Genomic DNA, 25,901 nt, shown 5'->3' on the forward strand with positions numbered 1-25,901 from the left:
TGAATATAGATTTAAGTGTTGTGAAGTCTTTTCTGGAAGTATTTGTATGAAATGTAGCCATGTGTGGTAATGAAACATGTACACTAAACAACGTAAACAAGAAGAGAATACAAGCTTTTAAAATGTAGTGCTACAGAAGAAGCTGATGGTTAGGTGGGCAGATAGCCTAATTAACAAGGAGGCACCAACTAAAATTGACAAGAAAATTCAAGGACATCAAAGTATCAACAATTTAGTACTTGAGCGATGTGTGGGGGATAAAAATCATAGTTATTGTTGTTGTTGTGGTGGTCTTCAGTCCTGAGACTGGTTTGATGCAGCTCTCCATGCTACTCTATCCAGTGCAGGCTCCTTCATCTCCCCGTACTTACTGCAACCTACATCCTTCTGAATCTGCTTAGTGTATTCATCTCTTGGTTTCCCTCTACGATTTTTATCCTCCACGCTGCCCTCCAATGCTAAATTTGTGATCCCTTGATGCCTCAGAACATGCCCTACCAATCGGTCCCTTCTTCTTGTCAAGTTCTGCCACAAACTCCTCCCCAGACCTATCCAATACCTCCTTATTAGTTATGTGATCTACCCATCTAATCTTCAGCATTCTTCTGTAGCACCACATTTCGAAAGCTTCTATTCTCTTTTTGTCTAAACTATTTATCGTCCACGTTTCACTTTCATACGTGGCTACACTCCATACAAATACTTTCATAAACGACTTTCTGACACTTAAATCAATACTCGATGTTAACAAATTTTTCTTCTTCAGAAACGCTTTCCTTGCCATTGCCAGTCTACATTTTATATCCTCTCTACTTCGACCATCATCAGTTATTTTGCTCCCCAATTAGCAAAACTCCTTTACCACTTTAAGTGTCTCATTTCCTAATCTAATTCCCTCAGCATCACCCGACTTAATTCGACTACATTCCATTATCCTCGTTTTGCGTTTGTTGATGTTCATCTTATATCCTCCTTTCAAGACACTGTCCCTTCCGTTCAACTGCTCTTCCAAGTCCTTTGCTGTATCTGACAGAATTACAATGTCATCAGCGAACCTCAAAATTTTTATTTCTTCTCCATGGATTTTAATACCTACTCCGAATTTTTCTTTTGTTTCCTTTACTGCTTGCTCAATATACAGATTGAATAACATCGGGGAGAGGCTACAGCCCTGTCTCACTCCCTTCCCAACCACTGCTTCCCTTTCATGCCCCTCGACTCTTATAACTGCCATCTGGTTTCTGTACAAATTGTAAATAGCCTTTCGCTCCCTGTATTTTACCCCTGCCACCTTTAGAATTTGAAAGAGAGTATTCCAGTCAACATTGTCAAAAGCTTTCTCTAACTCTACAAATGCTAGAAACATAGGTTTGCCTTTCCTTAATCTTTCTTCTAAGATAAGGCGTAAGGTCAGTATTGCCTCACATGTTCCAACATTTCTACGGAATCCAAATTGATCTTCCCTGAGGTCGACTTCTACCAGTTTTTCCATTAGTCTGTAAAGAATTCGCGTTAGTATTTTGCAGCTGTGACTTATTAAACTGATTGTTTGGTAATTTTCATATCTGTCAACACCTGCTTTCTTTGGGATTGGAATTATTATATTCTTCTTGAAGTCTGAGGGTATTTCGCCTGTCTCATACATCTTGCTCACCAGATGGTAGAGTTTTGTCATGACTGGCTCTCCGAAGGCTGTCAGTAGTTCTAATTGAATGCTGTCTACTCCGGTCTTTCAGTGCTCTGTAAAACTCTTCACTCAGTATTGTATCTCCCATTTCATCTTCATCTACATCCTCTTCCATTTCCATAATATTGTTCTCAAGTGCATTGCCCTTGTATAGACCCTCTATATACTCATTCCACCTTTCTGCTTTCCCTTCTTTGCTTAGAACTGGGTTTTCATCTGAGCTCTTGATATTCATACAAGTGGTTCTCTTTTCTCCAAAGGTCTCTTTAATTTTCCTGTAGGCAGTATCTATCTTACCCCTAGTGAGATAGGCCTCTACCTCCTTACATTTGTCCTCTAGCCGTCCATGGTTAGCCATTTTACACTTCCTGTCGATCTCATTTTTGAGGCATTTGTATTCCTTTTTGCCTGCTTCATTTACTGCATTTTTATATTTTCTGCTTTCATCAATTAAATTCAATATTTCTTCTGTTACCCAAGGATTTCTACTAGCCCTCGTCTTTTTACCTACTTCATTGTCTGCTGCGTTCACTACTTCATCCTTCAGAGCTATCCATTCTTCTTCTACTGTATTTCTTTCCCCCATTCCTGTCAGTTGTTCGCTTATGCTGTCCCTCAAACTCTCTACAACCTCTGGTTTAGTCAGTTTATCTAGGTCCCATCTCCTTAATTTCCCACCTTTTTGCAGTTTCTTCAGTTGTGATCTACAGTTCATAACCAATAGATTGTGGTCAGAGTCCACATCTGCCCATGGAAATGTCTTACAATTTAAAACCTGGTTCCTGAATCTCTGTCTTGCCATTATATAATCTAACTGATACCTTTTAGTATCTCCAGGGTTCTTCCATGTATACAGCCTTCTTTCATGATTCTTGAACCAAGTGTTAGCTATGATTAATTTATGCTCTGTGCAAAATTCTACCAGATGGCTTCCTCTTTCATTTCTTACCCCCAATCCATATTCACTTACTGTGTTTCCTTCTCTCCCTTTTCCTACTCTCGAATTCCAGTCACCTATGATGGGAGACTAATAGATGAATACAGTAAGTAGATTGAGAAGGATGTAGGTTGCTGTAGTTATTCAGAGATGAAGAACCTCACACAGAGTATTTTAGGATGGAGAGCTACATGAAACCAGTTTCTCAGACTGAAGACTGCAGCAGCAGCAGCAGCAGCAGCAGCGCCATTTTTTTCCTGCATAATAGTTTAACTTATGCAGATACATTAGTAATCCTATACAGGTAAATGTGATTCACAATCAAAATCTATGCCAGATTTTTACAGCTAGAGACGTTCTGCACCTCAATACTGGAAAAGATAAAAAGAAATATTTTTGAATTAATGTTTCTTAAATATCTTAGCAAAAAGTGTAATGATTCTGTTATCTTCAATGCCCACACTGTGATGCCTGCTACTATGTGCCCGCAATTCACACGTCACACAGCCTATGGTCGACCATTCCTGACTCGTGCAGTGCTTCCCAACCGTACAGCATGGGCGTGGTCCACGCACACAGCTGCCCCCACAGTAAAGTAGCAACACCTGGCTGGCGTACCCATGTCAGATAGCTGCATGACGGTACTACACCAATTGCGCTGTATCACAGCATCATAGACTTATTGGTGGTGGCATATTCCTATACTGCCACAGCTTTATAAATGCATACAGCACCTCATTCAGCAATCTTGTCTTATACTTCCCTGTTGTGGATATCTTAATCCCATATCATTCAGTTTACCCTGATCTGGATTATCAGCTCTGGATGGAACTAGACTATTCAAGGACTTCAGGGTACTCAAGCCCTCAGGTTCATCCACGGACTTTGTTGATCATTATCCCAATGGCAGCATTAACTCAGTTATCAAAGTGTTGTATTATTATGTTTTTCCTTCTCCATCTGTAGAGAAATAAACCTCGTTAATTACTCACGCCTTCCGTTATTTGTTGTTCCACCATTCATGTATACAGTGGCAATCATACTAGATATCTTTTCTCAAGATTTTTATGACTGATTTCCACTTCCCTTTCTTACACTTTTTCTTCTACTTTCATAATTTCTGCACCCTCAGGCGTACCATGGGCCAATTTTGCTGGCTTTAAGTAATTTTTTTCGAGTGCTTTGTTCAGTTTAGCTAGATCTTGAGAGATAAGCTCATCTCGTACCTTCTTAGGTTTCCCCCCCTCCCCCCCTTACCTGCCCCCCTGTTCTTACAGAGCCACTTTCTCATTCAGTTGATTTTTTTCATGTCATCCATTTACTTAATCTCCTTTTCAAGATGAATTTGGTTTTGTTTTTCTTGCTTTTTTTCTAATTCAAGTTTTCTTTCCCTTTAACATTCTTCTTTTTAAGGAGTATAAGTTGCATGTGTTTGTTGTCCACAGGTAATGAGGCGTGATTCAGTGGGCACAGAAAAAAATATGGGTATTGTTCCTAAGCATCCCTCAGTCAAAATGCTCTTTAAAATCTTTTAAGCATAATCACATTGACTTCTCCTTATGTGTGCTTCAAAATGGAATCTCTTCTCTCCATCTGTATTTCCATGGGACAGTATGAAAGAAACCTTAACAAGTTTTGAAACTTTTAGTACTTTAACTCTGTGAAGGATGAGTCTACTTTTGTGATGCGCTGCTGCCAGTAATTATCGATATCTTTGTTTTCTAAAGTTGAATCCTCTTTTACAGATTGTACAACTTTCCACAGTCTAACAAGTAATCTTGCCGGACATTGAACAGTATCATTTCTGCAACCATTAACGTGGCATTGTAGCTTCTGCTCTTAATTCGTTCTTTCGTAGTCTAAAAATGTAAAACTTTTCAGTGCTGCTTCTGATAAGCACGTCATTTTCATCGCACATTTGCGAGTTGCAAATTTTTGGCCCTTCTTTAGAAGCCACGACTTGCCGTGTTCTTCCAATTTACTAAGCTCTTCGGTTACTTGCTCACTAACACCTAATTGTTCAAGAGGAAGCAGATTAACCAATGTAATGAGTTCCATTTGAAGAACTTCAGAAATACTCAGAATTTCTGTTTACAACTTATGTATCAATGGTGTTTGGCTTTGTAAACATCGTGTGTACTTATTGAATAGTTCAGCACACGAAAGTGCGAAATGAAGTTATGCTATCATTGAATTTTTTTTAGTGTGTTCACAGTGGCATTGTAGGATTGGGACTGAACAGTAGCAGAGTTCTTTTGTAGAGGTATGTGCTTAAAAAAGTAATATTGAATACCATTCCATTATTGCAAAATCCTGTTGGCTGAAGGTCCTAAAGTAAGGCACTTAGTGGTGTGGAATATTAGACTGAATTCTTTCATATTCTTCCTAGCAAATAGGCCAAACATCAAAATAATGGTAAATATTGCCCAGAAACTGAGATGCTTCTTCACCTACACATTATGAAGTCTTTGCATGGGCTTTATGAATTGCAAGAATGTTGCAGGTTCCGACATTTATAAGTTGTCTACCCCGAGTCTCCTGGACGTCACTATTTGAAAGGCTAAACACTTTTTTTATTGACATTAAGTCTGTCTGATCCCAGTGTAAAGGATTTATTTAGGGACAAGTTGGCTTCAGAAAGTGCCTCACATAATTCCTGATGTAACTTTCAATCATCTGCTTTGCTGAGTTCTTAAGCGAAGTGTTGTTATGCAACACTTATTCTCTGACCAAAATGCAATAGTCGTTTGTAATTCTTTTTTGTCTTTAACATTGGTAGTTTCATCAGAACTGAATGTGTAATATGATGAACATGGTTTTTCTAATTTATATTCCCCAAGAAACGGTGCAAATGCATCAGTTATTAGGTACCTCATTTTTTGACAAAAGTGCAGAATGTTCAGGAAGACTATCAGGGAGCATCAACTTAAAAAGCCACATATATTTGAATTTGACAAATCCATAGAGTAATTGAGAATCACTGGTTTTATTGTCCAAACATATTCAACAATGGTATAACAATCCTTGGTACTTAAAATCTGTACTGTTGGCACATTTTCCAAACGTGAAGGTTACGTCTGACATGAAACTTATAAATGTAACTGAACTATCTGGCTTTTCAAACCATTCCCTACAGAATTTATGTTTCCACATTCCAGAAAGTTGCTTTTCAAAACAGGACAGTGTGTCACAGCAGCGATATTACCACAGAAAAATTAGAAATTGGAATAAAACTGGAAACAATTGTAGAAGAGGAATATTTGACACTAATAATATGGTTATAATAGAGGGAAACATTCTACGTGGGAAAAATATATCTAAAAACAAAGATGATGTGACTTCCCAAATGAAAGTGCTGGCAGGTCGACAGACACACAAACGAACACAAACATACACACAAAATTCAAGCTTTCGCAACAAACTGTTGCCTCATCAGGGAAGGAGAGGGAAAGACGAAAGGATGTGGGTTTTAAGGGAGAGGGTAAGGAGTCATTCCAGTCCCGGGAGCGGAAAGACTTACCGTAGGGGGGAAAAAAGGACGGGTATACACTCGCGCGCGCGCGCGCACACACACACACACACACACACACACACACACACACACACACACACACACACACATATCCATCCACACATATACAGACACCAGCAGACATAGTTGCACAAATTACAGAAACTCTCAAAAATAAAAGGGGAAATCTGTCTCAAATTTCAGAAACCTTTCAGATTGGATTTTATGTACTTTCTTCTTTGGGGCAGTCCAGAAAGTTAAGTGAATGAACATGAATACAGAAACTTGGAAAGAAAACTATTTTCTTCCTAAAAGAGCAAAAGAGGTGACTAGTGGTGAGAAGGGTGACTGATTCTTCACCCTGCATTTGGAATCTGCATTAAAAAAAAAAAAAAAAAAAAAAATGTACTGAATTGCTTGATCTGGGGCAAGAACAGACCCAAATCCAGGGTTGGAAGTGACTGCCACATTGGTTACTGCAGAAGCCCTGACTAATTTTAAGATTTAGTACAGGCTGCATTCCTGCAAATGTTTTTAACACAACATTTTATGACATTTTAAATGAACACCACACCTATATAGCTGTATCCATGGCTGGGCATAAACAGGTGGATTTCATTCCTTGCTCTGTTGTTTTCCCCTGATAGCGTCCTGACAATCCAGTTACTCAGGAATTCACTGTGTTTGATGCCGAATTATACATGATCTTGAGGGCACTGGAGCAGATGAGATGTCTCATCACTGCTAAATTCCTCATTTGTTCAGATTTCCTGGTATCCTCATCTCTCTAACACTTGTACCCAGCAGATAAAGTAGTCCAGAATATCCAGAATGCTCTTTTTCATCTACAAAGTCTGGGGCAGGTGGAGTTTGTCTGTTGGGTTCGAGGCCACATGGGTATTAAGGTCTCCAAAATGACAGAGGTAGCAGTGCAGGAGGCTTGATGTAATAGTTATGCACTTCAGTATGCCATCCCCTTACATCCTGTCACCTCATTATTGAGGTACAGTGTCATGTTTAGTTGGGAAGAAGAGTGGCTGGAAGTAACAGACAACAAGCTGTGACTACTGAAGTTCACAACACAGCTGTGGCTTGTCTCCTTCCAGCCATGCAGATGGGATGAGATCAGCTTCTTACTCCAATGGGAAGACTTTCCACATTGTGGTTTCTGTGGTGTACAGATCACACTGATCCACATATTAATGAACTGTGGTTTATATTCAGACAAGGTGACAGCAGCTAAATTACTGACAGACTTGCTCTCTATTTTAATTGACAGTAAAATAAAAATGGTACATATTTTAAGGTTTTGTGAAATGTCTGACTTCTTCCCTAAAATTTTAGTGATAAATTTCCAGTGTTATCAGGATGTCTAGTTCATCAGTGTTTTTGTAAGTGATAAACCAGCCACATATTCCTTGTATCTGTTTTAGTTTTCCTCTTGTCTTATTTTAATTGCCTGTTTTAGAACATTTGACTTTTGTAATGCTATCATACAGGATATGAGCTAGTGTGTGGTTGATCAAGGGTGAGAATGGGGGAATGTGTGTGTGTGTGTAGCTTTATATCAGTTGCTTCTTATGCCTTTCATCAAATTTTCAACATGTTAATCATTTTCATTTCTGTTTATTTTTTTAAGGGCACTAATAACCTCGCTGTTGAATGTTCCCTAAACAACAAACTGTAAGACGCAAACATTTGATATAAATATTGTGTATTGAAACACCATGTTGAAACTGAATGAATTTTTACATTTTTTTAGAAGTAAACCTGTATTCCATTAATCAAAATTGTAATTAAGTATTTTATGCCTGCTTCCAAGAAGAATGTCATTGCTACCTGTGAATTTTGATGGTGGTGATTGTCATGGTGATGGAGCAGGACAAGGAAGAGGAGGAAAAAAGAGGCAACCAATTGCTGCAGATGAATGATGGTCGGCACTTAGGCACACTCGACAGATCAGGAAATTTCGTGAACTGTTAATGGCACAGAACAGAAATTATTTCATACACACAGTCAAAAGTTATTTTGATGAACAGAAATGGAAGTTACAAACATGGTAGAGTCATGCAGTAACTTGTGACTGCAGAGCTCTACCATGTTCATAAATGTGGAACACTTCTATTTATATTCATCAAAACAACTTGAAATGGCCTTCAAATTGTTAGCAAGAACATTGCAGAGTGCATGAGATTCCTAAAATTCAAAATAAATATCTGCATTGGGATAAATTTCAGAACAGAAGAGGTGTCAAGCTGGAGACAGGTCCGTAGAAAAGGACAATTACTGGCTATACTTACAGGGTATAAGTATTTCTTCAGAGGAGCAACGGACAAGTTTTGAGTTGTACCTGGATAGCAGTGTCAGTAGAGCATTTGCTCTCATATATCATACAACCAGTTTTTGAATACCACCCTCATAGAAATCTGCTACCTGGTTAGGCAACAATCGCAGAAAGCATACTTCTAAACACTTGAGGAAACTTGTCACATAATGTCAAAATTGTAATGCTTTTGTTCTCTCCTTCATTTTCATCAACTTTCTGCACCAAATCATAGTTCATGACTGAAGGTTGCCCACTTTAGTCCACATCATGCACATTGATATGTCCATTTTTAAAAGCTGTCACACATTTCATACCGTCCCATTGCTTGTAAAGTTTTCTTCGTGCACTTCACTGATCTGACAATGAACTTCCTTCAGCTGCTTTCATGCCTTTAGCAATAAGAAAATGAATCACAGCACATATTTCACAGTCAGTGGGATTCTCAATTGGAGAAGGCATTTCAAATAATCAGAAACAAATGTAAACACACTGAATATTGGTAGGAATTATGTAGAAAAGCAGAGTATAGTACAGGCACTCATGTAAAAACAAAATTGCTAGAAACACCTTTTTCTTTTATTTTTATTTTAAAACCGTTCATACTTTAAAAAAATACCCTTCATAGTTGTCCTTTTCTACACACCTGGCTAATGCTCAGTGCATTTTCTATTTCTACACATTATTGTCCCACTTCAGTGGAAATAATCTTCTCTTTATTCTGTCCAATTATAGTTTCAGCGTTAGAAGATCATTTAGTGCGATTATTTATTTAATATTAATGTTTGTTTTGGAAATAAAAAGCATTAAAAACTTCATAATTGTAATACTGAATAGTCCCTTTATTTCTAGAGTATCCAGGACAGCATACACCAGGCGTATCATGGAAATCATTGGAAACATTCGAAAGCAACGTGATGAAATTGCCAAGGTCCTAGCAGATACACGAGAGCTTCAGAAGGAGATAAACACTCTCTCAGGACAACTTGAAAGATCATTCACTGTTGCTGATGAACTTATATTTAGGGTATGCCTCCTCTTTATGACACATTAATGTATTTTGTAATTACTAGAAAAAAAAAAAAAACTTTATAGCATATAATAGCCCAGGATGTGAATTAAGTATCAAACTGTGTATGCTACAGCCAATTCAGTTTTTAAGACAAAGTTTAACTTGGAAAGTTTTGAAGTTTGATTTTGCAATCAATTTTTGATCTCAGCATGTAATTTGTGAACCCACACAGTGATGATTTAGTCATGTGCTCTCAGTGCAACAAAAAATCTGTGAAACAAGGATATCTCATGCAGCCATTTATAACGTAAAGATGTTGTGAAGGAATGTGTTTGTGCTAAAGTTACTCAACATGCAAATACTATGAAATTTGGCATGTGCTGAAGTGGTGTGGCATAGCATTTTTCCAGAGACATGTTTGTCACTAAGTGTGAAGTTTTCTCATCATAATATAGTGCTTGCATCTGGAGCTCAGTGCTGTTATTTAAAACAAAAATTGAACTTTGAGTGCTGGTTATCAGCCAGTATTTCATAATTGCTCTTATCTGTTTTTACTGCAGATGTTCTTTCTATGGGCTACTTACTGCCCTAAAGTTGTGATGTGTCTTTCATTACATTATTCCTCTTTTATGTCTTCTGTCACAACTTTTGTCAGAGGAGATATATTGTGTTACTGCATCATATATATGTTTATTTTCCTCTTAATTGATTTGCCAACTTAGTTCTCACTCAGCTACAACTTTAATTCTAGGATGCCAAAAAGGATGAAGTTTCACGGCGTGCCTACAAGTTATTGGCAACACTCCACTCAGATTGTTCAGAACTAGTTCAGATGGTAGAAGAAACTGGCGCTATAATACGAGAAATCAGAGATCTTGAAGAACAGGTATGAGTGTTGATCTTTAAGTTTAAAAAAGTAAGCAGTGGATGTTTGTGTAACTTTGCAATGCCTTTTCACTTAGTGCCATTTTAGGAGAATTTATAGTCCATTGATATTAGTCATTACCAGCCACAGAGCCGTTACCTTGTTCACTCATTTTCTTACGCTGCAAAAGTGAGGCATTTGCGTGACTATATCAAAAAGACACATCGTGAGGTGGCGCAGTGGTCAGCACACTGGACTTGCATTCGGGAGGATGACAGTTCAAACCCGTGTCCGGCCAACCTGATTTAGGTTTTCCGTCATTTCCGTATATCGCTTCAGGCAAATGCTGGGTTGGTTCCATTGAAAGCGCATGGCCAACTTCCTTCCCAATCCTTCCCTAATCTGATGGGACTGATGACCTCACTGTTTGGTCCCCACCCCAAAATCAATCAATCAACCACATCAGTACAGTTAGTAATCGTAGTACAGTTGAGGAAGATATTGCAGATTACCGTCTCTGTTGGCTGTGTTCTTATCTTTGGTTTGGGCCACATCAGTATAACAGCTACAACTATTTGGTTATGAAGAATTTACACATTACATTTGTTACACTGTAAAGCTTTGCTCAAGCTGAACATTGTTGTTGTTGTTGTGGTCTTCAGTCCTGAGACTGATTTGATGCAGCTCTCCATGCTACTCTATCCTGTGCAAGCTTCTCCATCTCCCAGTACCTACTGCAACCTACATCCTTCTGAATCTGCTGAGTGTATTCATCTCTTGGTCTCCCTCTACGATTTTCACCCTCTACGCTGCCCTCCAATACTAAATTGGTGATCCCTTGATGCCTCAGAACATGTCCTGCCAACCGATCCCTTCTTCTGGTCAAGTTGTGCCACAAACTTCTCTTCTCCCCAATCCTATTCAATACTTCCTCATTAGTTATGTGATCTACCCATCTAATCTTCAGCATTCTTCTGTAGCATCACATTTCGAAAGCTTCTATTCTCTTTTTGTCTAAACTATTTATCATCCACGTTTCACTTTCATACATGGCTCCAATCCATACAAATACTTTCAGAACGAGTTCCTGACACTTAAATCTATACTCGATGTTAACAAATTTCTCTTCTTCAGAAACACTTTCCTTGCCATTGCCAGTCTACATTTTATATCCTCTCTACTTCGACCATCATCAGTTATTTTGCTCCCCAAATAGCAAAACTCCTTTACTACTTTAAGTGTCTCATTTCCTAATCTAATACCCTCAACATCACCCGACTTAATTCGACTACATTCCATTATCCTCGTTTTGCTTTTGTTGATGTTCATCTTATATCCTCCCTTCAAGACACCATCCATTCCGTTCAACTGCTCTTCCAAGTCCTTTGCTGTCTCTGACAGAATTACAATGTCATCGGCGAACCTCAAAGTTTTTATTTCTTCTCCATGGATTTTAATACCTACTCTGAATTTTTCTTTTGTTTCCTTTACTGCATGCTCAATATACAGATTGAATAACATCGGGGAGAGGCTACAACCCTGTCTTACTCCCTTCCCAACCACTGCTTCCCTTTCATGTCCCTCAACTCTTATAACTGCCATCTGGTTTCTGTACAAATTGTAAATAGCCTTTCACTCCCTGTATTTTACCCCTGCCACCTTTAGAATTTGAAAGAGAGTATTCCAGTCAACATTGTCAAAAGCTTTCTCTAACTCTACAAATGCTAGAAACGTAGGTTTGCCTTTCCTTAATCTTTCTTCTAAGATAAGTCATAAGGTCAGTATTGCCTCACGTGTTCCAGTATTTCTACGGAATCCAAAATGATCTTCCCCGAGGTCGGCTTCTACTAGTTTTTCCATTCGTCTGTAAAGAATTCGTGTTAGTACTTTTCAGCTGTGACTTATTAAACTGATTGTTCGGTAATTTTCATATCTGTCAACACCTGATTTCTTTGGGATTGGAATTATTATATTCTTCTTGAAGTCTGAGGGTATTTCGCCTGCCTCATACATCTTGCTCACCAGATGGTAGAGTTTTGTCATGACTGGCTCTCCCAAGGCCGTCAGTAGTTCCAGTGGAATGTTGTCTACTCCGGGGGCCTTGTTTCGACTCCGGTCTTTCAGTGCTCTGTCAAACTCTTCACGCAGTATCGTATCTCCCATTTCATCTTCATCTACATCCTCTTCCATTTCCATAATATTGTCCTCAAGTACATCGCCCTTGTATAGACCCCCTATATACTCCGTCCACCTTTCTGCTTTCCCTTCTTTGCTTAGAACTGGGTTTCCACCTGAGCTCTTGATGTTCATACAAGTGGTTCTCTTATCTCCAAAGGTCTCTTTAATTTTCCTGTAGGCAGTATCTCTCTTACCCCTAGTGAGATAAGCCTCTACATCCTTACATTTGTCGTCTAGCCATCCCTACTTAGCCATTTTGCACTTCCTGTCGATCTCATTTTTGAGACGTTTGTATTCCTTTTTGCCTGCTCCATTTACTGAATTTTTATAATTTCTGCCTTCATCAATTAAATTCAATATTTCTTCTGTTACCCAAGGATTTCTACTAGCCCTCGTCTTTTTGCCTACTTGATCCTCTGCTGCCTTCACTACTTCCTCCCTCAAAGCTACCCATTCTTCTTCTACTGTATTTCTTTCCCCCATTCCTGTCAATTGTTCCCTTATGCTCTCCCTGAAACTCTGTACAACCTCTGGTTCTTTCAGTTTATCCAGGTCCCATCTCCTTAAATTCCCACCTTTTTGCAGTTTCTTCATTTTTAATCTACAGGTCATAACCAATCGATTGTGGTCAGAGTCCACATCTGCCCCTTGAAATGTCTTACAATTTAAAACCTGGTTCCTAAATCTCTGACTTACCATTATATAATCTATCTGATACCTTTTAGTATCTCCAGGGTTCTTCCATGTATACAACCTTCTATCATGATTCTTAAACCAAGTGTTAGCTATGATTAAGTTGTGCTCTGTGCAAAATTCTACCAGGCGGCTTCCTCTTTCATTTCTTAGCCCCAATCCATATTCACCTACTACGTTTCCTTCTCTCCCTATTCCTACACTCGAATTCCAGTCGCCCATGACTATTAAATTTTCGTCTCCCTTCACTATCTGAATAATTTCTTTTATTTCATCATACATTTCTTCAATTTCTTCGTCATTGCAGAGCTAGTTGGCATATAAACTTGTACTACTGTAGTAGATGTGGGCTTCGTATCTATCTTGGCCACAATAATGCGTTCACTATGCTGTTTGTAGTAGCTTACCCGTGTTCCTATTTTCCTATTCACTATTAAACCTACTCCTGCATTACCCCTATTTGACTTTTGTGTTTATAACTCTGTAGTCACCTGACCAAAAGTCTTGTTCCTCCTGCCACCGAACTTCACTAATTCCCACTATATCTAACTTTAACCTATCCATTTCCCTTTTTAAATTTTCTAACCTACCTGCCCGATTAAGGGATCTGACATTCCACGCTCCGATCCGTAGAACGCCAGTTTTCTTTCTCCTGATAAAGACATCCTCTTGAGTAGTCCCCGCCCGGAGATCCGAAGGGGGGACTATTTTACCTCCGGAATATTTTACCCAAGAGGACGCCATCATCACTTAATCATACAGTAAAGCTGCTTGCCCTTGGGAAAAATTACGGCCGTAGTTTCCCCTTGCTTTCAGCCGTTCGCAGTACCAGCACAGCAAAGCCGTTTTGGTTATTGTTACAAGGCCAGATCAGTCAATCATCCAGACTGTTGCCCTTGCAACTACTGAAAAGGCTGCTGCCCCTCTTCAGGAACCACATGTTTGTCTGGCCTCTCAACAGATACCCCTCCATTGTGGTTGTACCTACGGTACGGCAATCTGTATCGCTGAGGCACGCAATCCTCCCCACCAACGGCAAGGTCCATGGTTCATGTGGGGGCTAAACATTGTATTGAATAATATAGTGCTTTACTAGGCATTGTTCTATTGAAGTTGGTTTACCTTTGCCTTCAAATGTCCTGTGAATCAACTTCTCAGCCAGTTACAGTGGTACCTATAGTTTGAAATGTACACCGAAACGCAGTACAACATGATTTATCTTTTTTTCATTGCTAGAGGTGAAATGACAGAAACAGTGCTAGGACCAATGGGGGTTCAAATCCCAGATGTTTGGCTTTATGGTCTGAAACTTGACCATGAGCCACTGAGGCACGCAGCTGTACAACACATTAATAAATTATTTGTCAAACAGAAACTGCACTGAGTCACAGGAAGAAACACTGATTATAAGACACAGCTCTGTTTGAGAAGCAAACAAAGAAAAAGGTGGCGATATTCTACTTTGTTATTGAAGGTCTGATATAATAAATAACAAGTAATTACATATAAGCACAGAACTACGTAATCCACTTATCCATAAATAATTTATTCACTAATACAATTTTACAACTGATCTATTTGTTAGAATAGTTATATAGAAGCAAATTTATTGGAATAATGCCCATCCCTGTTTGTAATACTATTGTTGATTTCCACATTACACATGTATGTAATTTTGCAATGCAAATTAACAGATAATAATAAGTACTTTAAAATCCAAACTGGATATATGCTAATATTTTCATTCCATGGGTGTTCTCAAAAAGGTAGAGAACAGTAACTTGTGCCAAAGAGCCCTCACCTCTTATAGTGATACATAAAGAGTTGATAGTCTTCTTAACATGGGGCTATATAAAAATTGATGACAATAATAACTGTTGTTAGAAGGCATTTGATGAGCATGACAGACAAATTATGCTGTCCAGTCAGTTTGGTCATTATTTCATTTTTTGCAAGAAAGCAGTGAGTGAGCAAAACATTAGTGTATATACATTATAATTATCTGTGCTCTGGGAAGCTGGTTGACTGTGCACACTTTCTTGTAAGCCATTGAAGTCGGATGGTATCTTTGTCACTTGCTTGCATATAGGACATGACTCCAGTGAAGTGACCAATTGGTATGCAACACTTGGTGAGCTGTTTGTTTGTATGTGCCATCCAATGTTGGACTGGTGAGCTATTTGTTTGTTTTCACCATCCAATGTCAAGTTCCACTGTTCGTTTGGACTTCTAGAACTGCAGATGTGAAGCTTGTTAATGCGTTTACACTAAATCCATGTAATAACATTCTCAGTACTAGTGACCTTGCACATTATGGTATTGACCCTCAGTAATTTTGTGGTCAACTCTGAACCCAACAATCAATCTTGGCATAAATTTGTGTATTTGTTATTGTATATCAGTGTACTTACAACTGTGCTCCGTGTTTAAGACAGAATGCTTAGCTACTCATGCCGAAAGTGGCATGTCAGACAACTTTCCGCAGAACTAAATTTTCACTCTGCAGCAGAGTGTGCACTGATATGAAACTTCCTGGCAGATTAAAACTGAGAGCCAGACCGAGACTTGAACTCAGGACCTTTGCATTCCACGGGCAAGTGCTCTACCATTACACAGTTTTAATCTGCTGGGAAGTTTCAAATTTCCCCAATTGGAAGTACATAAGATCCATTGTTTTATTGCCACAAACTTCCTTGCAACACATGTCTAAGACAATATTTTTCTTTTCCTGTATCAAGCTACATAATAATATTGTCAGAGCATTTTTCATAATTTTCATATTTGTCAGGCCAGCCTCCGCTGAACACACACACCATCTCATAGAATAAATATGTATTATGAATGAAAACACAGAAGACACCAGTGTGTGTTTTCATCCATAATGCATAAAATGAGGTGCCATGAACTGATGGAACTGTCAGTCATTATGAAAAGGATAGTTGCTACTCACCACATAGCAGAGATGCTGAGTCGCAGATAGGCACAACAAAAAGACTGTTAAACAAAGCTTCATCAAAATTAGACAACATAAATACACTCAATAGGGCAAGGCAGCCAGAGACTGTGGTGGTGTGTGAGAGTTGTCGTTGTGTGTGTGTGTGTGTGTGTGTGTGTGTGTGTGTGTGTGTGTGAACAAGCACTTACCTTTTATGTATTGTGCATGGTATCCTTCGAAATACTCTCCTCCACAATTGATACACAGCTCCCAATGCCATTTCCACTTCTGGAGGCAGTCTTGGTACACCTCTTGCTGGACCTCATGAAACATTGTCTGCAAATTTTCTTTTATCTCATCTATAGTTGCAAATCTTCGTCCTTTCAAGGGGGTTTTCAACTTCGGAAATAAAAATAAAAGTCCGCAGGGGCCCGTCTGGAGAGTATAGAGGATGGGGTAGCAAACTGATTTCATTTTTTGTGTAATAGTTACGCGTCAACAGGAATGAAGGAGTGGGTATGTTATTGGGATGCATGACATTGTCAGGCTCACAATGCGTCACAATAGTACCATCAATTAACAGTTTTTCTTAGTGGCACAATTTCATGATGAACTAATCCTTCAAAGTCAAAGAAACTATCAGCATGGCTTTGACATTTTACCTGATCTACCAAGCTTTTTGTGGTCTTGGAGAACCTTTCCCAACCTATTCTGAAAATTGAACCTTGGTCTGAACATCATAAATGTAGACCCATGTCTCATCACCAGCTATGATTTTCTTAAGAAACATCTCATTCCCATTTGCATAATCCAAAAACTCTTCACAGATCGCGAGGCGAAGGTCTTTCTGGTTTTGACCCATGAGCCGTGGGACAAATTTGTGACAACATGATGCTTTCCAAGATGTTGTACCAGGATTTCATGATGTGATCCAACTTAAATGTTATATTCTTCTGCAAGCTCTTGGACAGGCAGTATTTGATTGGTATGCACAATTTCGTTGATGTTCCTGACATGCATGTCATCAGTAGATGTTGAAGGGAGTCATGAATGAGGGTCATTTTTAACTTCCGTCCAGTTATTTTTAAACCATGTGAACCATTCGTAATACCGAGTATGGCTTAAGCACTTATCACGGTAGGCTTCCTGCATCATTTGGTGTCTCCATGTAAAAGTTTTCTTGAGTTTCACACAAAATTTAATGCAAATATGTTGCTTCTCTAATGCTCCAATCTCAAAATTTGCAACCTGTGAGAGACGACATTCTACTGTATACAGCACTGAACAATAACTAACAGACATACAACAATGAAACTTCTAGCAACTACACATTAAACACAGGTGTGTGTGGGGATATTAGTCACATTTTGCTCCAACACTCTATTGAGACGAAACTACTAATGTTCTGGAATTTTTTGAACAGACCTAGTATGTTGTCGAATTCTGTTGAAAGCTTTGCTTGACATCTTTTTGTTACCGTATTTACTTGAATCTAAGCCACACTTTTTTCCGGTTTTTGTAATCCAAAAAACCACCTGCGGCTTAGAATCGACTGCAAAGTAAGCGGAAGTTATGAAAAATGTTGGTAGGTGCCGCCACAACTAACTTCTACTGTCGAAATATGTAGCGCTTCACAGGCATGCTTTGCAGGCACAAAGATAAATACTGATGCCAAAACCTATGCGTCAGTAAAAAAAAAAAAAAATTCTCGTCTTCCACATTTTCCTCCGTCCTGAGTTTTTACCACTGCATTTTCATACATTATCCAACGAAGTAAATACAAATTCCATATTGTTCATCTTTTAATGTAGCAGCATTTCAATGTACTATGAAAATCCGACTGGCAAGACTGTTTGGGATGTTTGTCAATATGGCCAACTCTACGTTCTGAATTTTTTCTACCTGTGAGAAGAGATGGTTGCTGATAGGAACTTTTATGAAATGTGAATCACATGCAGTATTCTCTTCAACATAAGAATAATATGAATATAAACATTTTGCCATGTATTGTTTTGTGTTTGCTGCTATCTCATTTAAATCCTGTATGCCTAATAAACTACGAAACTAGATTGAGACAACGGCAAACGCGAAAGAATATACGTATCGTGCCATGTTTATATTCGTATTATTCTTATGCCTAATAGTGATACAGTCAGAAATGAAGCATGGCAATTGATAGATTTTTAAATCTAAGATGATGCTAATTTCTTTGCAGAATGTTATGTACTAAAGAGGCACCTGCAAAGATTTTCAAACGGAGAAAAATTTTCCCTGAACTCTCATTCAGAACATCTTCTATCATATGCAGTCTATTATTTGGTTCTTGTTGGTCATTGTTAAAGAAAGCAGCAGTGTTAGCAACAACAAATAGCAGTGTCTTGCCATTGTTTCGCTAATGAGACGATTCCTCTCTCTCTCTCTCTCTCTCTCTCTCTCTCTCTCTCTCTCTCTCTCTCTCTCCTCTCTCTCTCCCCCCTCTCCTTCTTCTTCTTTTTCTTCTTCTTCTTCTTCTTCTTCTTCTTTTTTTTAATTGTAAGCGGTGAGATCAAAGAAAAATAAGCAATAAATTCAAACCAGACGAAGCACGTGAAAAAGGAAGGGTACCCGTATAAATACGGACGGAGCGCCTGACGCATAGCAATGGCTACATGGTAAAGCTTAACTGCTAAGCTTACTACTCGAACTAAACTACTGTAGCTATATCGTCATTCATTTGACCTAAATTGTGTCTCATATTACAATGGACCAACTATGTTTTGATTTGGAGGTGCGGCCTAAAACTTTTCTCTCCCCTTGAATTTCGAGTCTCAGATTTCAGATCTCTGGATAATTCTGCTATGCAGCGCTGCGTGAGTGATTCACTGAGTCGCATGCTAGGCAGGCAGGGCTGTACAAACCACTATTATAAGCTCTTCTTCGCATGGCAAAAATGTTTAACTTCAACATTTTTTACAATATACTTGCAGTGCCTCTTAGCAGCTAAAATTTTGGCAGTGCATTTCTTTCATTGTCTTCTTCCTGTGAAAAAAATTTCAGGGTAGGTTTCCACATGTCTTATTGGACCATTCCCTTTTGAGACCAAAGCAACTGTATTTACAGAGAATATATGAGAGTGTAGTGAAGACACAACTGAAAGCGGAGCTGTTAGCTTTATAGTATGGCTGAAAGTGCTAACTGGCCAATGAGGTGCGTGTGACTCAGATGCCAGTGTTCCATAGGCAATACTAGCACTTGCAGATGTAGCTGTACTGTCCAGACAGGATTACAGTGTCATCAGCGAACCTCAAAGTTTTAATCTCTTCTCCATGGATTTTAATACCTACTCCAAATTTTTCTTTTGTTTCCTTTACTGCTTTCTCAATATACAGATTGAATAACATCGGGGAGAGGGTACAACCCTATCTCACTCGCTTCCCAATCAATGCTTCCCTTTCATGCCCCTCGACTCTTATAACTGCCATCTGGCTTCTGTACATATTGTAAATAGCCTTTCACTCTCTGTATTTTACCCCTGCCACCTTCAGAATTTAAAATAGAGTATTCCAGTCAACATTGTCAAAAGCTTTCTCTAACTCCACAAATGCTAGGAACGTAGGTTTGCCTTTTCTTAATCTAGCTTCTAAGATAAGTCGTAGGGTCAGTATTGACTCACGTGTTCCAATATTTCTATGGAATCAAAACTGATCTTCCCCAAGGTCGGCTTCTACCAGTTTTTCCATTCGTCTGTAAAGAATTCACGTTAGTATTTTGCAGTCTTGATTTATTAAACTGATAGTTCGGTAATTTTCACATCTGTCAACACCTGCTTTCTTTGGGATTGGAATTATTATATTCTTCTTGAAGTCTGAGGGTATTTCGCCTGTCTCATACATTTTGCTCACCAGGTTGTAGAGTTTTGTCAGGACTGGCTCTCCGAAGGCTGTCAGCAGTTCTAATGGAATGTTTACTCCCGGGACTTTGTTTCGACTTACCGTATTTACTCGAATCTAAGCCGCACTCGAATCTAAGCCGCACCTGTAAAATGAGACTCGAAATAAAGGGGAAAAAAAATCCCGAATCTAAGCCACACCTGAAAGTTGAGACTCGAAATTCAAGGGGAGAGAAAAGTTTTAGGCCACACCTCCAAATCGAAACAAAGTTGGTCCATTGTAATATGATACACAATTTAGGTCGAATGAATGACGATATAGCTACAGTAGTTTAGTTCGAGTAGTAAGCTTAGCAGTTAAGCTTTACCAGGTAGCCATTGCTATGCGTCAGGCGCTCCGTCAGTATTTATACGGGTACCCTTCCTTTTTCACGTGCTTCATCTGGTTTGAATCGATTGCTTATTTTGCTTTGATCTGATAAGTGCCGTTCTCTTTGTTATAGGTGTTTACGTCACTCAAAGCTGAAAGTGCATTACTGTATTGTGTCATGCACTGTTTGTCGCATTCTGATAGTGCGTGTTTACAGCCTGTCGCCGCTCGCGGCATGGCTTGCTTTTGTGCGCGCTACCACTGCTTAAGAGAGGAATCGTCTCATTAGCAAAACAATGACAAGAGACTGCTTTTTGCTGTTACTAACACTGCTGCTTTCTTTGATAATGATCAAGAACCAAATAATAGACTGCGTATGATAGAACATGTTCTGAACGAGAGTTAGGCGAAAATTTTTCTCCGTTTGAAAATCTTTGCGGCCGCTTCTTTAGTACATAAAATTCTGCACAGAAATTAGAGTCATCTTAGATTTAAAAATCTAGTCAGTTGCCGTGCACTATTAGGTATAAGAATAATACGAATATAAACATGGCACGATACGTATATTCTTTCGCGTTTGCCGTTGTCTCAATCTAGTTTCGTAGTTTATTAGGCATACAGGATTTAAATGAGATAGCAGCAAACACAAAAGAATACATGACAAAATGTTTACATTCGTATTATTCTTATGGTGAAGAGAATACTGCATGTGATTCACATTTCATCAGGTTCCTATTAGCAACCATCTCTTCTCACAGGTAGGAAAAAATTCAGAACGTAGAGTTGGCCATATTGACAAACATCCCAAACAGTCTTGCCAGTCGGATTTTCATAGTACATTGAAATTCTGCTACATTCGAAGATGAACAATACGGAATTTGTATTTACTTCGTTGGATAATGTATGAAAATGCAGTGGTCGAAACTCAGGGCAGAGAAAAAAAAGCTTGTCTTCCACCCTTTTTTTTAAATTTATTTACTGACGCAGAGGTTTTGGCGCCAGTATTTATCTTTGTGCCTACAAAGCATGCCTGTGTAGCGCTACATATATTCGACGGCAGAAGTTAGGTGTGGCGGCATCTACCAACATTTTTCAGAACTTCCACTTGCTTTGCACTCGATTCTAAGCCACATGCGGTTTTTTGGATTACAATAACCGGAAAAAAAGTGCAGCTTAGATTCGAGTAAATACGGTAGGTCTTTCAGTACCCTGTCAAACTCTTCATGCAGTATCATATCTCCCATTTCATCTTCATCTACATCCTCTTCCATTTCCATAATATTGTCCTCAAGTACATTGCCCTTGTATAGACCCTCTATATTCTCCTTCCACCTTTCTGCTTTCCCTTCTTTGCTTAGAAGTGGGATTCCATCTGAACTCTTGATATTCATACAAGTGGTCTCTTTTCTCCAAATGTCTCTTTAATTTTCCTGTAGCCCATTTTTATTCCTTTTTGCCTGCTTGATTTATTGCATTTTTGTATTTTCTCCTTCCATCAACTAAGTTCAATATTTCTTCTGTTACCCAAGAATTTCTACTAGCCCTTGTCTTTTTACTTACTTGATCCTCTGCTGCCTTCACTACTTCATCCCTCAAAGCTATCCATTCTTCTTCTACTGTATTTCTTTCCCACATTCTTGTCAATTGTTCCGTTATGCTCTCCCTGAAACTCTGTACAACCTCTGGTTTAGTCATTTATCCAGGTCCCATCTCCTTAAGTTCCCACCTTTTTGCAGTTTCTTCAGATTTAATCTACAGTTCATAACCAATAGATTGTGATCAGAGTCCACACCTGCCCCTGGAAATGTCTTACAATTTAAAACCTGGTTCCTAAATCTCTGTCTTACCATTATAAAATCTATCTGATTCCGTCTACTATCTCCAGGCTTCTTCCCTGTATACAACCTTCTTTCATGATTCTTGAACCAAGTGTTAGCTACGATTAATTTATGCTCTGTGCAAAATTCTACCAGACGGCTTCCTCTTTCATTTCTTACCCCCAATCCATATTCACCTACTACGTTTCCTTCTCTTCCTTTCCTTACTATCGAATTCCAGTCACCCATGACTATTAAATTTTCGTCTCCCTTCACTATCTGAATGATTTCTTTTATCTCATCATATGTTTCATCAATTTTCATCGTCATTTGCTGAGCTAGTTGGTATATAAACTTGTACTACTGTAGTAGGAGTTATAAACACAGAATCAAATAGGGGTATGCAGGAATAGGTTTAATAATGAATAAAAAAATAAGAATGCATTAACCTACTATGAACAATAAAGTTAATGCATTATCGTAGCCAAGATGGACATGAAGCCAACACCCATGACGCTAGTAAAAGTTAATATGCCAACTAACTCCACAGATGATGAAGAGATTGAAGAAATGTAGAGGAGAGAACAGAAATTATTCAGAGAGTTAAAGGAGAAAAAAATTTGATAGTGATGAGAGACTGGAATTCGATATTAGGAAAAGGAAGAGAAGGAAAAGTAGAATGTGAATATGGACTGGGGGAGAGGAATGAAAGGAATCCAACTGGTAGAATTTTGCACAGAGCATAACTTAATCATAGCTAACACTTGGTTTAAGAATCGTGAAAGAAGGTTGTATATGTGGAAGACGCCTGGAGACACTGGAAGGATTCAGATTGATTATATAATGACAAGACAGAGATTTTGGAACCCGATTTTAAATAGTAAGGCATTTCCAGGGACAGATGTGGACTCGGAACACAATGTATTGACTATAAATTGTAGATTGAAGCTGAAGAAATTGCAAAATGTAGGAAATTAAGGAGGTAGGATGTGCATAAGTTGAAAGAACCGGAGCTGGTTGTGAGTTTCTGAGGAAGTGTTGGGCAACGACTGACTAGAACAGGGGGAAGGGAATATAGTAGAAGATGAAGGGTAGCCTTAGGCGATGAAATAATGAAGGCAGCAGATGAAACAGGTAAAAATAGAAGGCCTAGTAGAAATCCTTTGAATAACACAGGAGATAATGAATTTAATTGAAGACAGCAGAAAATACAAAAATGCAGGAAATAAAGCGAGTGAAAGGAAATACAAACGTCTAAAAAATGAGATTGACAGGAAGTGCAAAATGGCTAAGCAGGAATGGCTAGAGGACAAATGTAAGGATTTAGAAGCATATTTCAATAGGGGAAAGACAGATACCGCCCACAGGAAAACGAAAAAGGTCTTTGGAGAAAAGAGAAGCAACTGTGTGGCTATTGAGAGCTCAGGGGCAAAACCAGCCCTAAACAAAGAAGGGAAAGCCAAAAGGTGGGAAGAATATGTAGAGAGTCTATACAAGGAAGATGAGCTTGGTGACAGTATTTAAGAAAGGAAAGTGGGCTGAGATGAAGGTGAGATGGGAGATATGATAGTACGAGAAGAATTTTACAGAGCTCTGAAAGATCTAAGTCGAAACAAGGCCCCAAGAGTAGAAGACATTCCATCAGAACAACTGGGAGGGCCTGTCATGACAAAAAGGGTTGCAAGATTTATAAGACAGGCAAAATACCCTTAGACTTCAAAATAATATAATTATTGCAATTCCAAAGAAAGCGGGTTCTGACAGGTGTGAAATTTAGGGAACTATCAGCTCAATAAGTCATGATTTCAAAATACTAACATGAATTCTTTACAGTAGAATGGTAAAACCATAGAAGCCGACCCCGGGGAAGATCATATTGGATTGTGGAGAAATATAGGAACACTTGAGGCGATACTGGTCCTATGACGTAGTTTATAGAGGATATGTTAAGGAAAGGCAAACCTACATTTATAGCATTTGTAGGCTTAGTCAGATTTTGGCAATGTTGACTGGAATATTCTCTTTGAAATTCTGAAGATAGCAAGGATAAAATATAGTGAGCGAAATCCTGTGTACAACTTGTACAGAAACCAGATGGCAGTTTAAGCATTCTAGGCATGGAAGGGAAGCAGCGGTTGAGAAGGGAGTGAGACAGGGTTGTAGCCTCTCTCTTATGTTATTCAATCTGCACATTGAGCAAGCATTAAAGGAAACAAAAGAAAAAAATGGACTAGGAATTAAAGTTCAAGGAGAAGAAATAAAAAGTGGAGGTTTGCCAATGACATTGTTGTTCTGTCAGAGACAGCAAAGGACTTGGAAGAGCAATTAAACAGGATGGGCAGTTATCTTGAAAGGAGGATATAAGGTGAACATCAACAAAAGCAAGACAAGGGTAATAGAATGTAGTTAATTAAATCAGGTGACGCTGAGGGAATTAGATCAGGAAACAAGGCACTTGAAGTAGTAGATGAGTTTTGCTATTTGGACAGCAAAATAAGTGATGATGGCTGAAGCAGAGAGGATATGAAATATATACTGGCAATGTCAAGAAAAGTATTTCTGAAGAAGAGAAATTTGTTAACATCAAATATAGATTTAAGTGTTAGGAAGTCTTTTCAGAATGGTATTTGTGTGGAGTGTAACCATGTGTGGAAATGAAATGAGGATGATAAACAGTTTAGATAAAAAAAGAATACAAGCTTTAAAAATGCCACATAACTCAGTGGTAGAATATGTGCCTGCCATGTGGGCGGCCTGGGTTCAATTCCCAGTCTGTGCAAATTTTTAAGGAAAGGTGAATTTCCAATAAGCATTTTCATCAAGTGTAAAATATTTAAAGATGGGGAAAAAACTCATAGCATTAGATACTGGTAATCGCCGTGTCAACTCTTATTTAGGTCATTACTTGGTTTTGTTCAGTTAAAATAGCTATGTCATTTATATATAAAGTTCATCAAATATATGCTAGTGAAGACATATGTAATTATTGTTTTTATGAAAACTGCATGTGAGTTGAGGAGCAAATGTGATAAAAATGCAGTATTTGTATGTTGTGCTCAATGCCATGTTTATTGTTTTCCGTGTTTTTATGACACTTATCACTCTGACTTGTGTAAAACTACATCTGTGGCGTAAAACAGTGGACACAGTCCGAAAAAAGAGCTTTGTGATTTTTCACTTTTGCCCTAAAATTTAATTTGCGTAGTTATTTTTAAAATTTAAACTATATTTATTAACTATCTTTTACAAAGAACAATAATTAATAATAATTTAGATTTGCAGTGAAAACTAGAATTCTGCATGTGATACTTAGTATCTATATTTGTGTGCTACATGTACATCATACATCTTCAATATTTTCCTTGAAATGTTCATTTATAGTTAAGTTTATTAATTGAGCTCATGGCTATCTTCAGAAATGTACCGATGCAACTGTTATTCAATAAACAGTAGATGCTATGAATACAGGTGTTGTGGCTGTTTTTATTTATTTATTTTATAGTGCTATTCCAGGAAGAAGTGGTGGTATAATCTATAATATTAATAAAAGATAATAAAATAATCAAAGAAGATAGAAATTGTCCTGAGAAAACTAAGATAGGAATGCGGAAACAATTTAACTCGGACAGCCGGTGGTCGTCAATCCACTGAATTTGTGAAGGGCCCAAACTCTTCTGGGATCTTAAGTCCTTTAATCACATCTGT

At 38.4% G+C, this 25,901-nt stretch overlaps 1 protein-coding gene across 2 annotated transcripts in view; it reads left to right on the forward strand.

The window, feature by feature from the left end:
- LOC126175359 (coiled-coil domain-containing protein 22 homolog) overlaps positions 1-25,901 on the forward strand; it is a 212,214-nt gene that overhangs the window by 137,626 nt on the left and 48,687 nt on the right. For both annotated transcript variants that reach the window (XM_049922110.1, XM_049922111.1), the window contains exons 9-10: positions 9,311-9,485; positions 10,222-10,356. In XM_049922110.1, coding sequence (XP_049778067.1) covers positions 9,311-9,485; positions 10,222-10,356 — 310 coding nt within the window. The remainder of the gene's footprint in view (positions 1-9,310; positions 9,486-10,221; positions 10,357-25,901) is intronic.

The sequence above is a fragment of the Schistocerca cancellata genome, chromosome 3 (assembly GCF_023864275.1).
Source record: "Schistocerca cancellata isolate TAMUIC-IGC-003103 chromosome 3, iqSchCanc2.1, whole genome shotgun sequence".
NCBI classification, from domain to species: Eukaryota; Metazoa; Arthropoda; class Insecta; order Orthoptera; family Acrididae; genus Schistocerca; species Schistocerca cancellata.